The sequence below is a fragment of the Crocodylus porosus genome, unplaced genomic scaffold, assembly GCF_001723895.1.
Source record: "Crocodylus porosus isolate Cpor-Errol unplaced genomic scaffold, CroPor_comp1, whole genome shotgun sequence".
NCBI lineage: Eukaryota > Metazoa > Chordata > Crocodylia > Crocodylidae > Crocodylus > Crocodylus porosus.
The window spans coordinates 75559770-75576865 of record NW_017728947.1 but is presented as its reverse complement, the minus strand read 5'-3'; the positions used below and the strand labels follow the sequence as shown (position 1 = coordinate 75576865).

Genomic DNA, 17096 nt, shown 5'->3' with positions numbered 1-17096 from the left:
TTGACTGTGTGGGCGTCGACACCACAGTCCCCCAGTTTCTTAATGAGAACAGGGTGAGAGACCATGTTGAAGGCCTTCCAAAAGTCCAGAAAGACTATGTCCACTGCTACCCCTGCATCTAAGGATTTGGTGATCTGGTCATAGAAGGCCACCAGGTTGGCCTGACAGGACCTGCTGCTAATGAACCCGTGCTGATTGCCCCTAAGCATAATCTCCCCTGCTGGCCCCTCGTGGATATGTGCCAGAAAAATTCTCTCAAAAAGCTTGCCCAGGATTGAGGTAAGATTAACTGGCCTATAGTTTCCTGGGTCCTCCTTTCTCCCCTTTTTGAAGATGGGAACCACATTGGCCCTCTTCCAGTCCTCTGGCACCACACCAGAACACCACGAGTGCTCTTAAAGCCGTGCCAGGGGTCCCGCAGTGACCTCAGCCAATTCCCTCAGTACTCTGTGGTGACCTCATCTCTGCCTCCTTTGTCCCTGCTGCACTGGTCCAGGTGGTGAAGAGGCAGGGGGCGGCAGCTCCTGCACTAGCTCATGGGGCTCTACCTTCTGGCCACTCACAATTGCACCAGTTCGGTGGAGTGGGTGGCCAGAAGCTGGAACCCCACTTGCTGGGGCAGGACCAGCCCAGCCGCAGCTTCTCCCTTGCATGAAGTGGTGCAGCAGGGACAGGAGGAGAGGAGCTGCTGGAGGCAGCACCTGGATGGCTGCAACCCCACTGGAAACATGTGTGTGCTGGCCAGAGCTGGCAGGTGCACAGGCAGAAGTGCAGCCGGGGCTCAGCTCCATGTGGAAGGGAAGTGGGAGGGGGTGGATCGCACCTGCTACTGCACTGTCTGAGTATGCTCTGCTGTATGCACCCCTTACTTCCCCCTCCTTCCCGCCACCTCTGGTGGGCTCCAAAAGACCTAGTGCCCAGGCAGCCTCCCCCCACCTCCAACACACCCCATTCCCCCACATACCTCCCCATACCCCACCCCACACAATCTAAAAGAGTAAGATTATTTTGAGCTATGATGCAAATAGCCTCTCAAAAAAAACCACGTGGACAAAAATATTTTTTGAAATAAAATTAAAATACGTTATAGCAGACATCTGGTTTTTAGTATACGATTCATTTTATCTATTATTTGTTAAAAACATATCTTCTGAAAGATTGAGTGCAAGCAGCCCTCAACAGCTCACCAAAACTCATTGAGTGGCCCTCCAATTGCCCACCCCTGCTTTATCTATATACTTTTGATGCCTGTCTATAGTCTAAAAGTGCTAAATTCCTCATTCATATACTTCTTACTGCCTTCATAAATGCAGTTTCCTTTAAAACATTAAGTTACTCATAACCTTCATCTCTGACCTGTTTAGACTTCTATAGGTGCGTGCATACAAATATTGAGTAGGGGAGACAAAGGCAACTAATGGTTTTGTAACCATGGAACCTAGTAGGAAAGTACAGGTACCTCTACAGGCAGCATGAGAAGGAGTGCTTTCCTACCTCCTGATGACTTATTATTGGCCTGTAATTCCAGTATATTCAGTTCTCCAGATGGAGCCACTAGCTCAAGACATTTCCGTTCTGTTAGCCCAGTACAAAAGGAACAGTTTTTCCCATTTATTTCCATACCAACTGATTTTCATAAAATGGTTATTTTTATAAAATTAAAATGTGATTAATAAACTTAAAAATTATTACCATGTAAAATACAGTAGAGTCCCTATTTGGGATGGTATGAGGGAACTAGTGAGGTTGCAGGACAAGGAGACCTGTTAACCATCAGTACTCTCTCCCACCACAATATTCATTCTGTGGAAGAAATCAAACCTTGTGTTGTGGTTGAATCAGAACTGACAGAACCAGCTTTTCTTTATTTAGGGTTATACTGTGATCACAGAGAGGATTTCAAACAGCAAGGGGAATTAATCACTTGTCTGTTTCAAAGGAATCCTCCCCCTCTCTAAGTTTTCAAGCATTTTTATACTTAAGACAGATAAACAGAAAAAAAAATACGACCTTGAAGAAACTAAAACAAGTTTACTTAATTGGACCTCTGTGCACAGAGTAATAAGATACACAGCATTTTTTTTTTAATCTCAAATCATATAACTGAAATAAGCAGTATCAGCATTTCTGGTCTCTGTCTGTTTTTCTAGTCAGTGAGGCCAAAGCCCAACTAAATTCACTCCTACAATTCACACATACTAGGGGTGGCCAAACTTCCTAACTCTTCTTGCCACAGTGCAAATTCTTGACAAGTTTCAGGATGCAAACTTGAGACTTAAGAATAACTGAGCTGCACCAAGTGCCCTAGGTTCAAGTCATTAAATGGCTTCTTGGAATAAAAGAGCAAGAACTGAATGAAGTCAAATAAAAAAAAACAACAATACATAAAATCATAGAAAATGAGGGTTGGAAGGGACCTCAGGAGCTCCTCTAGTCCAACCCTCTGTTCAGAGCAGGACCATCCCCCAACTAGATCATCTCACCGAAGGCTTTGTCTAACCAGGTCTTAAATACCTCCATAAATGGAGATTCTACAGCCTCGCTGGGTAGCATGTTCCAGTGCTTTACTGTCTTCCTAGTGAGAAAGTTTTTTCCCTAACATCTAATCTAAACTCCCCTTGCTGCAACTTGAGGCCATTGCTTCTTATTCTGTCATCTGCCATCACTGAGAACAGTCTAGCTCCATTCCCTTTGTAACCATCCTTCAGGTAGTTGAAGGCTGTTATTAAATCCCCACCTCAGTCTTCTCTTCTCCAGACTAAGTAAGTAAAGTGATAGAGAAAAAATCCACATTTAAATCGTCTGAGAGCCACATGCAGATCATGAGCCATGGTTTGGCCACTCCTGATATATTATAAGATCTCTTAAAGTCCAAGAGTCAATGATCCATTGCAACCAAACTGCGCTTCCTCAAACCATAGAAAATTCACGAGGTGAAATCTGTGGTCCTCTCTTCTGAACTGATTTCTCCTTTGAGTTACTGTGTACATCCTTTTGCCCATCATCTACCTTCTAATCCCTCCCTAATTCAAAAACTCCAAATTATTTAATGTCTTCTCACTACCCAGCAACTACTGTTATCCTCCCCATCACCTTCTTGCTCTCCTGCCCAGGATTCCATACCTCCAATTCTCTCAAATTAAAACTCCCCCTGCAACTCGCTCACTCACATCTCGATACTCTTCCAAAAAATTAGTTTCCCTAAAACAAAGGTTGATAGGAAATGCAACTGAGCAACATGGTCATTCGTACTAAGGCAGAGAATCTCAACTGTTTCAGAGCCAGACCACACACTCAATAACTTCTGAATGCAGTGGCACCCTCAGTTGAGAACCACTGAAGTGCTCAACTTACCTCAGTGGGTCTCAACTAGGTGTTGCCGCTGCCACCATCTAAAACTGCTTTGTGCATCTTTTCTACAGCCAGACCAGGAAGGACTGTGGCATGTGCGCACACTCCTCCTGCATTAGGGTTCTTTGATAACCCGACAGCAGACAGGATAGCTGGCTTATGTTGCAGTCCTTCCGGGTTCAACCTCACGTTGCATCTCCTGGAAACAGAGGTAAGTGGGACAAAGGAGAAGAGGCAAACTGGGAATGGCTACAGCACAAACAAACTCTCCTGCCTGCTTTGGTGGTATCAAAGAACCCTAATGCAGGAGGAGTATGCATGCATGCCACAGACCTGCATAAAGCAGTTTTACATGGCTGCCACAGTGGTAGTGGCAGTAGCTCCTCCCGTACAGCATTCCTGAGTTGTCTTGTGGCACCCCAGGGTGCTGCAACAACTCAGCTGAGAATCACTGCATATCTGTCACCAGGAAGTCTAATGTTAATACCCAAACCAACCTCAATTTATACCTCACAACCCCAAACTAACTACCAACTCACCTCAAAAGCAAACAACCTTCCAGTTTTAACATATAACCAAGCAATAACGTGACCATCCCATTTTTCCCATCCCTTCTGAAAAGCCCGAACTGCAGTCTCATATTATTCTAGTGCAGGAGGGCTCAGCAGCTATGTAGCCTGCAAGCTATTCTTAAGCCTCCCGCTTTTCCACTCCAATTTGTCCTGGAGCACTACGGGATTCTGGAGGACCTAAGAGTCTTCTGTGTTTGTGCACAAGTAACAGAAACTGAAATGCCTTAAAACAGTAATTTCTCCCCAAGGGGTACTATTTTGGAGTGCTTCAGCGGCTTTGAGGACATTTCAAAGTACGTTTACTGTTGTACAGGTGGCTCTCTGAAGTGCTTCAAAGATGCTTGAAATATTTCATTTGTTACTTCATCCTTAAACTGAACCTTTCTGAATTTTTAAAAACTGTGCTGTTTCTTCTGAAGCCTAAATTATAAAAATATTAGACAAACTTTAACAGAACAAATGTATTAGCCTCCTCCATCACAACCCTATTTATCAAAACTTTTGTCCCTCCATAAAGCATACACAAAACACAGAACATTCACCCTCCATTGCTTCTCCTAAAAAACGTGAATTTTTAGTCTCTCTCTTTGCTCTCAAATCCTATGACACACTATTAATCTTTGCAGTTTTCAATGCCTTTTTTATCATGACAAATCCACATGCCTGGAAGACCTTGATCTCAAAAACATTCTGATACAACCTAATGGCATAGCAAATGAATGCAAGGTGTCTCTGGCAGTATTATATTCAGGGAAAATTAATAATGGTAAAGGCTATGTTCCATGAAGATTGCCAAATCAGTCCATTAGAAAGATGAAGCCATTATTGGAGTTTATTACCCTCTTTTTGCCAGGTTCAGAAGCACGGGTGTCATAATCATCTGGAAGCTGAAGATAATCCTCCATCCTGCTGGCAATTGCTTCCCAATCACGTTTCCTCTTAGCGCCAGTCCGCAAACCATCCAGCTTGTCTGAGAACAAACATAGAGCCTCAGGGTTAAGAGAGAAAATTTGTGTAATGGTGACACAAACAAGATGAGAGAGGGAACACTTTCTGTATCTCAGAGCAGCAGAATTGGCACATCCAAGTTATCTTGATGGGTGAATGATCAAAGGTGAAAAACTAGAGAAGACTCACCCCCATTTCAAACTTTTATTTATCTTTCACATTAATTTTATAGCAGTAACACTGAGTAGGTGTATAAGGGAAAAAAAACTTATGTTCCTGGATTTTCACATCACTTAAGAGCCCATGCTCAGAAGGAACAATACAGAAACTCAAAGCTACTTAAACTATGCAGTGACATCTATTTTGTCACTTAAACACAACATTAACATTACAAATGTCTTTCCAAGTACTAAGTGTAATATTGTGTCAAACCTAACTTAACATATTGTATCAGGGACTCCAGTGACCAGATAATTAAACCTACTAAAGATCGCATGCTAAGCAGCTTTTGAGAAACTGCTTTTATGGAAGAAAAACCTTAAGACTGGAGAAAGGCTCAGGATTTCTTTATGGTGAGTGATGCCAGTCACAAATGAATGGTTTAGAAGTAAGTTTGTCTGATGGTCACAGTTGTTATCTGTTGCTTATTGAACCAGAGTGACCAACTTGAGATGAAACAAGGACCCCATTCACTGGGTTATAAGAACTCTCCCTTTTTGGCCTTTTTCTCAATGAATTATCATTGAACTTTTTGGCAGTCTCCAGAAGAAGTCCAGTGCCCTTTTCTGTTGGTGTTTACTCACTGCTTCAATATAGCTACATTAAGGTATATGGAGAGGGAATTTTTAAGGTTATGTGGTATTCGCTGTAAACTGATGCTGGTCGTGTCAGTGATACCAACTCAGAAGTCACTAAATATTATTAAAAGTAGCCACTAAAAGACCTATGAAATGAATTCAAACATAACACATCCTAGTTGCTGGGCAGCAAAAGATTACCATCTAAAATGTGCATCCAAAGAGGTTCAGTTTAGAGATATGTTTGCTTTACTTAAAATAGAATATAGCAGAGTAGCAGTGAAGGTCATGGAAGACCAAGGGATATGGGTGACTTTTGCACACTGAAGTAAAACTTAAAATCAGTAAATTGATTCCTGGCATTCAATTCTAAAAACATTCAAGTATCGTTTTACCCCTGCAGAATCTTTTTCATCCAAGCAAAGCATTTTGGAATGTCCTCCTCAACGGTACCAAGATAAAAATCAAAACAGGACAATGGCAATCTGCTTTCTTGACTAATTGTTCTGGCACTCATTTTAATTTTGTTATTTTTATTTTAAGTTAAACGTGCTAAAGTTGGACAACAACTCCATAGAGAACTACCACCTCCCTCCAGGAAAAACTCCAGATGTGGTTTTTGTGTTTTTTTTAAATACGTATTGCTCATGCAGAAAAGGACTTCCAAAATATCTAACGTTATTCACAACATAATCAACAAGGACCATTCCTACTACAATGGTCTCTGAAGTATACAGCAGTGAAGTGAGCAACATACAAATTTATGAACATTAAACCTCTTTTAAACAGAAAGGTGCAGCCCTCCACTGAGGCACTTGCATACAGGTTCTTTTCCTCCGGGAATAAGACTTTTCAGTTTGAAAGAGCAAACTCTCCCTTCGCTTGTGTACTACAAGAGTTGCAAACTGTGCATGAAAATTTGTGAACTCCGATCTAAAAAAGGAGTTAAGGACAGGGCCTTCTGTTCTGGATTTAATTATCATTTAAAAAGGTTGATTTTCAAGTGTAATTTCCTTTTGTATTTGATGTCAGATACGTTTCCAGGAGATCTGCTTTCCATCCATACTGTGGTGCTTCAAGGTGCATCTAGATGTGCCAAAAGCAGACATCTTATGACATCCTCAAAGGACCTACCACACTTGGCATATTATTTCAGATGGGCTATTTGTCATGAGCCAAGGTTATAATATGAAGCCTGTGATTGTGTGTAACATGTTGTAAAATGTTTTGCACCCAAGTTTATAACAAATTTGTAACAGACAAGTTTGTAATATGAAGCCTGTGTGATGATTATGGAAGGAAATAGTTATTAGCATTACACTTCAAGAATTTTGCCGTTACGGTTTTGAATATAACACATGTAGCAGCATCCTTATAAATCTGTAAAACCTCTTGAAAACCCACCTTCATTATTTTTATTATAAAAGTATTTGAAACTAGTAAACAACTTTTTGTTCTTCAAATAAAAGGTTGTAATTTTCATGTTTTGAATAATAATAATAATAATAATTAACAGCCTGAGTGACATGTTATTTGCATCCTAAAGCAAAGTTGAACTTTGGCAATGAAATTTCAGATATAACGAGGGATAGTTCCTCTTCTGTGAGATTTTAAGAACGCACTATTAAACCACACCTTGAAAGGCACTATTTATACTCGAAAGAGGTAATTTTACCTTTGTCAAAACAGAAGGCTTTGTCCATTTCTGTAAACTGAAAAATGGAAGAAAGTGGTATACAAGTACAAAGGGGAATACTGAGATTGCAATGGTTATACTTCAATCAGAAGTACTGTTCTGAATGTATTTAGAGCACATCAAGAAAATGTGAAACAGTATGTAGGCACCAAGTATTCAGAAGACGAATACTAAACAGAGTAAATATTTGAGAGCTAAAGCAAAAATCCTGGGGCAACGAGTTTTCAGTGTGCTTGGTGACTGTCACAAACATTCAGTCAAAAAGCTCAACATTTCAAAACTTCTCTCACACATCATGGCCTATAAAATCATGTTGTACTTTATTCAGAATAATATATACTGAGAAATATAAATAAAAAATAGAAAGCACAACACGATACGTAACTGCAAAGAAGTTTAGGTGAACTAATCCATCAAAGAACAGATTCTGTCTTCAAACCTTTACACCCCTGTAATAACCCTATTTGCTAGGATAAAGTTGCAAATGTACTAGACAGGACAACTTCTAAGAAATAACCAAAATGTAAAATGTATATGCATTTATTTATTTTTTTATATTTTGGTTGTTTTCTGGGAGAAGTTGTCCTGCTGAGCACATTTGCGATACACACATATATTCCTATACATATATTACATACTATCCAGTATACACTTTTAAAAAAAAAACACGACTGAAATGGACCCATAGATCTAATTAAGAACAGCCAAGAAATAGAAGCGTTACTCTGGAAATCCTAGGATGACTTGCATATAACCATTCTAAGTCTCAGCATGCAAAGTTTTGTTAACTACTGTTGTGGCCGAAAATGTGGCAACGCTGTAGGAAACAACATCCATTACCATGAGAATTAGAGCTATATTAACAGCATGATACCTTTTTATTGTACGTTTTTCTTTTTGATAGATTTTCACTGAAAAAGAACTGTTGATGTAGAGGCTACTTATATGGAAAATGTTTTGGATATAGGTTCAGTCTGTTTTGGGGTGAGACCTCTTGGCAACTGGATCCAAGACCTGTGGAATGTTGGTGCCCTTTCTAGTAACTGAGTTCCTGATTGGAGCTAGTTACACAAGTTGACTGCACAGCTACCATCAAAGTTAATGGCTAATAAAGTCATTTTGTTAGAAGTCTGACACTACAGTTTATTATATATTTATATTTGTGTATACGTAGGTTAACTGGTGAGGACCTCTGCATCTTTTTATAGTTTGGATTTATGATTTGCGAAGCATATTTTCAAAAGTATAATTTTGCTTAAAATTTTAGTGATATTTGAGAAATATCTTTTTTTTTTCTTTTTTAAGTCTGCTAGTTTTTGCTGCACCCCAGTGATGGATGATAGATATATATATAAATATATATATAAAATGAAGGTAAATATTTAATATGTACCACACACATTTTTGGGTTTTGTGTTCAATATTTGCAATATACACTGGGTGAAGTAACATTATAAATACTCACTGTATGCAATGTGACATTTCCATTCCTGTCTCTCACATATCAACAAGAAAGTAAGTTTATTTAAAGTATAAAACAATAAGCAGAAGCAGATCATGTTTTTAACCATGTGCATAATATTCTATACCAAGAAACGATTTCAAACATTTATTTTTAAAAGTTATTATGACAAGACCTAAGGAATTAGTTTTATAGACTATGATTATGAGCTCTACAGCAAAAATGAACTTGACCCCCTGGGTGGTTTTTTTTTTCCTTTACTGCTTGGCTGTTTGATATGCCTTACACAAAGCACAAGGCTCCTCCTGCTGTGCCAGATGTATTAGGAAGTCAAGACAGTTCCATCAGGAATGAAGTGGCTCATCAAAGAAATACAGCAGTAGAAGAAATGGTTCAGCAAAGCAATTAAACAGCAACAGATGAAAGGCTAGTTTATGTAAAAAGGATCCAATCGCTTCAATTCCATGGTGCAGTTGGGATTTGAAAGCAGGAATATAGAGCCTATCTTCCATACCAACACACCACAAAGTTAAACTGCTGCATGGGGTTTCTTTGAAATCTACATTTTACATCCCCTTTCAAGCATTTATAATTTTATCACAAAGGTGATTGACAGTAATCATTTTAAGCAGGTTATTTCAACAACCCAGTTTAGTACCACTTCTGAAAGAAACACTGCTACTCAAAAATTGTATATCAACAGAAACCTGGCTGTAGAGAATGCACTTCATCCAATACCTTCTTGTTCATTTTTATCGAAATTATGAATATAATGGGCAATATCTTACAACACAGCAGCATTAATAAGAATAAAAGTGCAGTTAAAATCACCTCCTTCTGGATCCAAGCTATGAAAAGGTCTCAGAATTCTCAAGGAATTTCAGCTGAGCAAATGACTATAATTTACACACATCTAAGTCTTTGAATACACGAATTGATGACTAGATCATTCAAAACCAACTTATGCTGTCCAGCTGACATGACAATTTTGGAAAAAAAGAAATCTCTCCAATACTGTTTCCTACTGAACATATTTCCAAGGAGACAAAATGTTCTCAAGGAAGAACATCCCCTCCTTGATTATTAAATTACCTGTATTTTCTTCATCGCTTAAAAAACTACAAAGGAGGACAGAAATATGACAAGGTCCAGTGTACATGTCTCTATCCCTTAAACTCTTCGCAGTGCATTAGGAAAACAGTATGAAGACTCAAGCAGAAGGGTACATCAGTAAACCACTCCTATAGCCAGCAGGACAACAATAATGTGGTAAAACAGGCCCTTCCATACTGAAAATGTATGCATAAGAAAATAACATATGTAGTGTGCATAAGAATGTGGTGTAATGTAAACTGACACCATTGCTTTGTTTATACAAGTAAATGAATAAAGAATGAAGATACTGCTTTTTTTTTAGACAAACTATTTTCTTCAAAAAACTGGAAGAACAACAGTATGGAAATGTCGGCACAGAAGACAGAAACTGCTGTTTACAGGGAAGAGAATTTTTTTTATGGATTCAGATATATCTGATAAACAGTATAGGCAAGGGGGCACAGCAAATTAACATTATACAAATACAGCCAGATACCAATTATAAAAAAAAAGGAAATACCCACCTAGTTTTGCCTCAGAAGTGTCCATCTCCCATTTGCTTTTCGGAATGTAACCCTAAATCATACACAGAAAGAAGCTCGGAGGATTAGAGACACACACACACATTCATATTACTTTTGAACTGGAAACAGCATTATAATGGAGTTTAAATTATTTTTTTGGTAAAGTACAGTTCTCAGTTATCAGTAAAATGAAACAGGTCATTCAGTACTTCCATACCCATTTTCTATTCATTGCTTTTAGCTGCTCTTGTGCATTGTTACAAGAATGCTTCCCACTACAAAAAGAACTCTAGAATAAGTTTAACATACAGCAACGGTACTAAACTATGTACACAGATTTGTCAGGCTACCTTGCCCTGAGGGCCATAAATTTGAAAGGCAACTGATCATGTGTTACAAATACCCAAATACTCTAAAAATACAACTGCAAAAAAACACTATGTGTAGCAATTTGCTCAAGAATCTATTTCCAAAATAATTTGGTACCTCCAGATTTCCCTCACTATACTTATATTAAAGGAACATACAAGAATTTAGGATATAAATTAATGGAGTACTGAACTAAATAGTTAAAAGTGAATCTTTACTAATTAAAATTAGCTAGTTGGTTTAATCACTGAGATTTAAGCACTAATACATTGGTATGTTTTAAATGAGAGGTTTTATCATAATTCAAACACTGTTATAATTAATGTTCTACAACTATCTAAGTAACTGAACTAAAATAAGGTTCTCTGGGAAAATCTGATATCTTTTATTAGAACAACTAAACATTTGGAAAAAAATTTTTAGCAAGCTTTTGGGTTTAAAATTCCTTCGTCAGGCTGAGAAAGCATCTGCAATTGGTGTGTACTCTTCCCAACTGCAGATGATTCCTCAGCCTGATGAAGGATTTTTAAACCCGAAAGCTTGCTAAGAAAATTTTTTCTAACTATTTAGTTAGTCTAGTAAAAGATATCAGATTTACCCAAAGAACCTTGTCTGCCTATGTCCTTAAGACCAACATGGCTACCACCTACACCCTGAACTAAAATAATGCATTTTATATATAATAAAATACCTAGAGTTTATTCCATGCAAAACAAAGCAATAGTTTTTAATTGTGCAAGTACCCATGTGATTATGTTCTTTCATTTTATAGAGACATTGCTCAATGAGGGTTTATTTATATTATTTATCTATACTCTTATATGTTGTTGTTTCAAACTGCTAAATTTAGTATAACATTACCTGTTCAAAGAAGGCTCACATATGTAATCCCCTTTCCCCTCAACATACTGAAATGCATCCTGCATCAGAGACCATCTAAGAATTATGATTTGCTGAAATGTTTTACAGGGGTGCTGACCCCTTTGTTGGAATTCATAATGATTATGTTAACTTCATTTCTATTTTATTTACTGTCTGGGTCTCAGGATATTTGCATATAACTTGCATTGTACATGATGAAGACTAGTAGATTAGATTATATCACTGCAGAATACCATCTTGTTGTTGTCTATTTGTTAGTAATATGTACTACTCTTCCAAATTTTTTGTAAAATTCTACCTTTTATCCCATCATAATTTCAGCGTTGTAAGAGTGATTTTTAGTTTATTACAGATTACATATTTTAATGTACTACAGACAACTTTTAAATTAGATATATATTTTATATGAATGTAGTCAGTCCATGCTGCAATGTTACACTGTAATTAATAGGAACTTTTACATTAAACATTTTAGTACAACTTTTTACGGACCTCTGTGCTATATAGGCTGATTTTAGCACCATACTGACAAGAACCCTAAATTTAAGAAGTCAATACTTTATATCTTTAAGCACAGAAAGAAAAAAAATGTTTATATCTGAACTATATAAAGAATCCTATAGCTGATATATCAACAAACAAATGACTGTCATAGGGTGAATTTAATGTCCTGTGTACCGGGTGCTGACTCTGCACAGCACCCCCTTCTTCAGTTAGAGGAAAATAAAGATTCAGATTCCATCCTTTGGTACAAAACAGTTGGATTTCTCCAAAGGACATTAGTCAATTGGCAGAAGTTCTGACATCTTTTCCAAAGACTTTAAAGAAATGTAAAAAAAATAATGCAAAAGACCCACCAACTGCTCTCAAGATGACAAAAGACATCAAATTCAGTGAATTGTTTCACCTTTCTGTACTAGTCTGGCATACCTGCTTCTGCCCCTGGCCATACCAATGAACAGAAGAGATGACCTGCAGCAGATAACTCTGCTTTTTTTTCCTTGTACTCCCAAATGGAAAACAATTCCATATATGGGTTGCTTTTTTAATTTAATAATAATTTCTTTAATTTTAACCATCAAACTTTCCTCATAGTTTTATGCAAATGTCATATGTAGTTGTGTGTATTGAACATTAGAACACAAGTCAAACGCAAACAGAGAGAAAGAGAGAGCGAATTTACCCTCAAAAAACTAAAAACACAGCTGTCTATTGTAAGTGTTACCTACTTCCAGGCAATAAAAGGATAGCTGCCTTGTTCCTGAAAGCATGGAAAGTGCTGCTAGGTATAACTCTTGATCACACTGTACCTAGTCTTATTCTCTGTTCAAAGAATAAGTTACTAAAGAGAATAAAAGAGTCATATTGAAAAAAAAAAGTTTATTAAAATCCACTCAGCTTAAGATTTAGTCTTTAACTTTGTATTTCCTGTCTCTACCTTATTCCATTCCAAAGGAATAGCAAGTTTTTGCAAGGAAAGAGGCTTCGGTGTGCATCACATACAACATTGCTTCCTTTTTATTGCAACTTAGCTCTCCTGTGGTGGACGCCAGGTTTTTGGCACGCACAGTTCATCCAGCATTGAGAAGATGCAGCTCAGACCCGAAGGAGTTGCATCTATGTTATAAGCAACCGTAGTGGCCTTTTAAGTCTTTAAGGAATAAAAAGCCAGGCCTAACCCCAATTTTTCAGCCTTCAGTAATCTAAATTATATGCCTGCTCAACTCTGAATAGTCAATTGCTATTAATAACCAAAGCCAGTGCATCTTCACCGAACATATATGTTTCATACCAAGCCTTCCTAAGAGGTAAAGCAGTATCAGAAACTTCTATAGCCACAAAGAACTGCTTAGTCAAATGCAAGCTGAAGTAAACCAAGTTTGCATAAACCTTTGATCCCATTCACAGTTTCTATAGGATTTGGTATTTACATCAGGTAATCCAGAAGTAACAGGAAGTGTAGGTTTTTCCTTTTCTCCACCTTAGAATTTTCAAACCTGAATATTCTTGATAAATAGACTCAATGAGCTGTAGCTTGTAAACGTGCCAGGGCATGTCACTATACTCCAGCGAGAATACTGTTCCTATAGCAAATATATTCATGGATTTTTAAAATCAGTTAAAAATAACAGAGCAAGAGCATTGGTGCTAAAGTTCTCTCAGATACACACAAGAAACCAATCCCTAAAAACATGTGCATTAACATCACATTGTTAGTAACCTCAATTATCTGCTGTGCCCAGCAATTAGACTTTTTTGTAGGCATTTTAAGAAAAGACAGTTTGTTAGACATGGCTGTCAAGTCTCCTACCAGTTCACTCTCCTCTTCCTCTGCTGCATCTTTCTTATTTTCTTCTTTCTGGTCTTCAATATTTGCATCAAAATCTTCCATTTCCACCTGGTGCAAAACAAAAACAAAGGATTCGGATGCACTGTTTGATAAAGTATTACGTACTTCACAGAAAAGACCCCAGGAACTCAGATAATAGAATGTGGAAGAGAACAAACAAATATATTGGTATTGACACAAATGCCACTCCCCTTGCCACAGAAGTATTTTCATTTCAGATTCTCTTCCCAATTCAGAAAAAAATGAATTTGGTGTAGGACAGTCACAGTAATAGCTTATTGTTCTCCACATGTTTTGCTAATGGATCCTATTAGTAAAATACCTCATGTTACATACAAATACACGTTTCAAAATGTATATTAATACTCAAAGTCTCAAAAAGGATCCCAAATTTAGAACTTATACACCATCTGGCAAGAACCCATTCTCTAGTAGCCAACATGCCTCTACCAAGCCTATATCTTCAGGTATATGTAGATACTACATGGACAGAGACCTTGAAAAATAATAAGGATCAGTATTTTCAGGTACAGGATGATTTCACACCCATAACCAACTCTGCCCATGTATTGCTTCCTATGACCTCTCTCTCTGCTGATTTCATATACACACACCAAAGTATATATAAATTCACTCAAGCTGTTCATAACTCCTCATGCCTTTAATGAAAATGGAATGCACAAATTAAATTAAATACATTCCACATTTGATCCGACTCTTCTTGAGAGCTGACTTTTGGTCCTCTGAAATTAGTAGTTTCAAGAGCTTTAGTAACTGTAGACTGTAAAATGCATTGCTGACCTCACAGTTTGTAAGACACCTTGAGTTTTCAAGAAGTTGAAACAAATAAATCTTGTTTTCTTTCTTTGGCAGCCCAAGTGACTAGGGCTATAACAAGAGCTGCTGTGACATCACATGCAACTGTGTTATACTCAAAATATACACAGTTTGTGCACCAATCTATTCTTATATCTCTCAGTGTAGTAAAATACCTGTCTAAGACCATTACAATAGTTAACCCAATAAAGCTATGTTAAAGCAGACTCTGCTGGGAACACAGCATAACAGACATTTCTCTCAAAGAGTTCTTCACCAGCCACATAATATGCTTTTATACCTTTATTTTCTGTGACAAGATCTCTGGACTTTACAAAGCAGACCCAGAGGTAGCAATGGGTTTAAGAAACTTCATAACCCTTTTCTGGTTTCTGATCTGATTGATCAATCAGATGTAGAGCAGAAATAACCCCCAGCACCTCCCCTGAGAGGGCAACGTGCTCTTAAATAAGCAGACAACAGCTGGGGAGAGCGAAGTTCTTAACAATAGCCCAAAGAGGCATAAGTATAGGCTCCACAGGAGGAACAGTTAAATACTTCACGTTCTTTCTTGTCTGGATGAGTCATGACGTAATGTAACGCACTGCTGATTCAACCAGCATTTACTCTGGTACAGTTCCAAATATACTACTGCTTCCTAACATGTAATGACTAGATCTTTCTGCAATTTACATTTGCAATATAAATACAAACATGCACTTTCACTGCACTCAATTACAGCAAATCTCACCTCTTCAATAGCAGCATCTTGTAACAGAGAACGAATATCCAAACGCATCATGTGACGTGGTGCAGTTTCCCAGTGATCAGACATCTAAAGAGAGGGACATACAAAGTAAAGCATCTTCCACAACCCAACACAAAGGAAGAATTGACGGTTCTATGTTCAAGAGTGCAATCAGCAAGAACCACTGGGAAAATGGGCCCATCTTAAAAGGAAACCAAACCAAACTTTGGACTACATTTGTTATAAAAGAATAAACTTTTACCAATATTAATGGGCCTGAATGCTGAAAGAAAGGTAACTTCAGTAACCCCTGTGATTCCGCAGCTTTATACAGTTACCCTATTGATCTCCTTCAGCTTGCGTCCATGAATATTCCTCTTGGAACAAGTCTGGTTATCTGCACTCATTTCAGCTAGATATACCTAGAAAGAGAAACTCAATATTAAACACTGAAAATATACTAGGAAACCAGCAAGTTCACCAGGATGTTAACAACAGGTGTTATGGCAGTATTTCCACAAAGTATCTGAGTGGAAGGGTTATAGATGCTGAAGATGTACCCATGAAAATTAGTAAGCCCTTATACTACCACATAATAGGTAGCCTCAAAGACGGCTTTCACAGGTTTCTTTTCATTTATAGAGGACACGGCTTTGAAAAGTTTGGAAACACTGGTTTACAGATGCTATTGAGTATGAATACTTCTTGACCCCGTTACCTCAAAACCCTTTGTTTTTGCTGCACTCCAGAACTGTTCAAAGTGCCGCACTCTGTCATTGATGGCATCAAGAATAATGAATGGGAAGAAGCCATCATCCAAGGTCTTTTTGAAGGTTTTAAACATGCTTGTGCGGTAGGTCTCTTCCATGTCAGCTTCATATTCATATTCCATCACCTGGGTCCAGGAGAAAAGCAAATCATAAGAAAGCAGAAAGGACCCTAACATAGATGCAAATTTCATAGATTTCATAGACTTCATTAGGGTTGGAAGGGACCTCAGAAGATCGAGTCCAGCCCCCTGCCCAAAGGGCAGGAAGTCAGCTGGGGTCATAGGTTCCCAGCAAGATAAGCATCCAACATGTTCCTGAAGGTGTTCAATGTAGGTGTCTGAACCACCTCCGATGGCAGGCTGTTTCAGACCTTTGGGGCTCGGACAGTAAAGAAATTCTTCCTTATGTCCAGCCTGAAACAGTCTTGCAGTAGTTTATAACTGTTCAACCTTGTCATCCCCTGGGGCACTCTGGTGAACAAACGTTCCCCCAGATACTGGTGGTCACCCCTGATAAACTTATAGGTGGCCATCAGATTGCCCCTGAGCCTGTGCTTTTCCAGGCTAAAAAGCCCCACAGCTCTCAGCCTCTGGTTGTAAGGTCCATTTTCCTGACCTCTGATCATGCGTGTGGCTCTTCTCTGGACTCTCTCAAGCTTCTCCACATCCTTTTTGAATTGTGGAGCCCAAAACTGGACACAGTACTCCAGCTGCAGC

At 38.3% G+C, this 17096-nt stretch overlaps 1 protein-coding gene across 1 annotated transcript in view; it reads right to left on the bottom strand.

The window, feature by feature from the left end:
* YLPM1 (YLP motif containing 1) overlaps window positions 1–17096 on the bottom strand; it is a 65626-nt gene that overhangs the window by 5016 nt on the left and 43514 nt on the right. Inside the window, exons 16-21 of the mRNA XM_019551131.1 lie at window positions 16329–16505; window positions 15949–16032; window positions 15614–15697; window positions 14008–14094; window positions 10446–10497; window positions 4763–4893 (exon numbers count right to left, since the gene is read on the bottom strand). Coding sequence (XP_019406676.1) covers window positions 4763–4893; window positions 10446–10497; window positions 14008–14094; window positions 15614–15697; window positions 15949–16032; window positions 16329–16505 — 615 coding nt within the window. The remainder of the gene's footprint in view (window positions 1–4762; window positions 4894–10445; window positions 10498–14007; window positions 14095–15613; window positions 15698–15948; window positions 16033–16328; window positions 16506–17096) is intronic.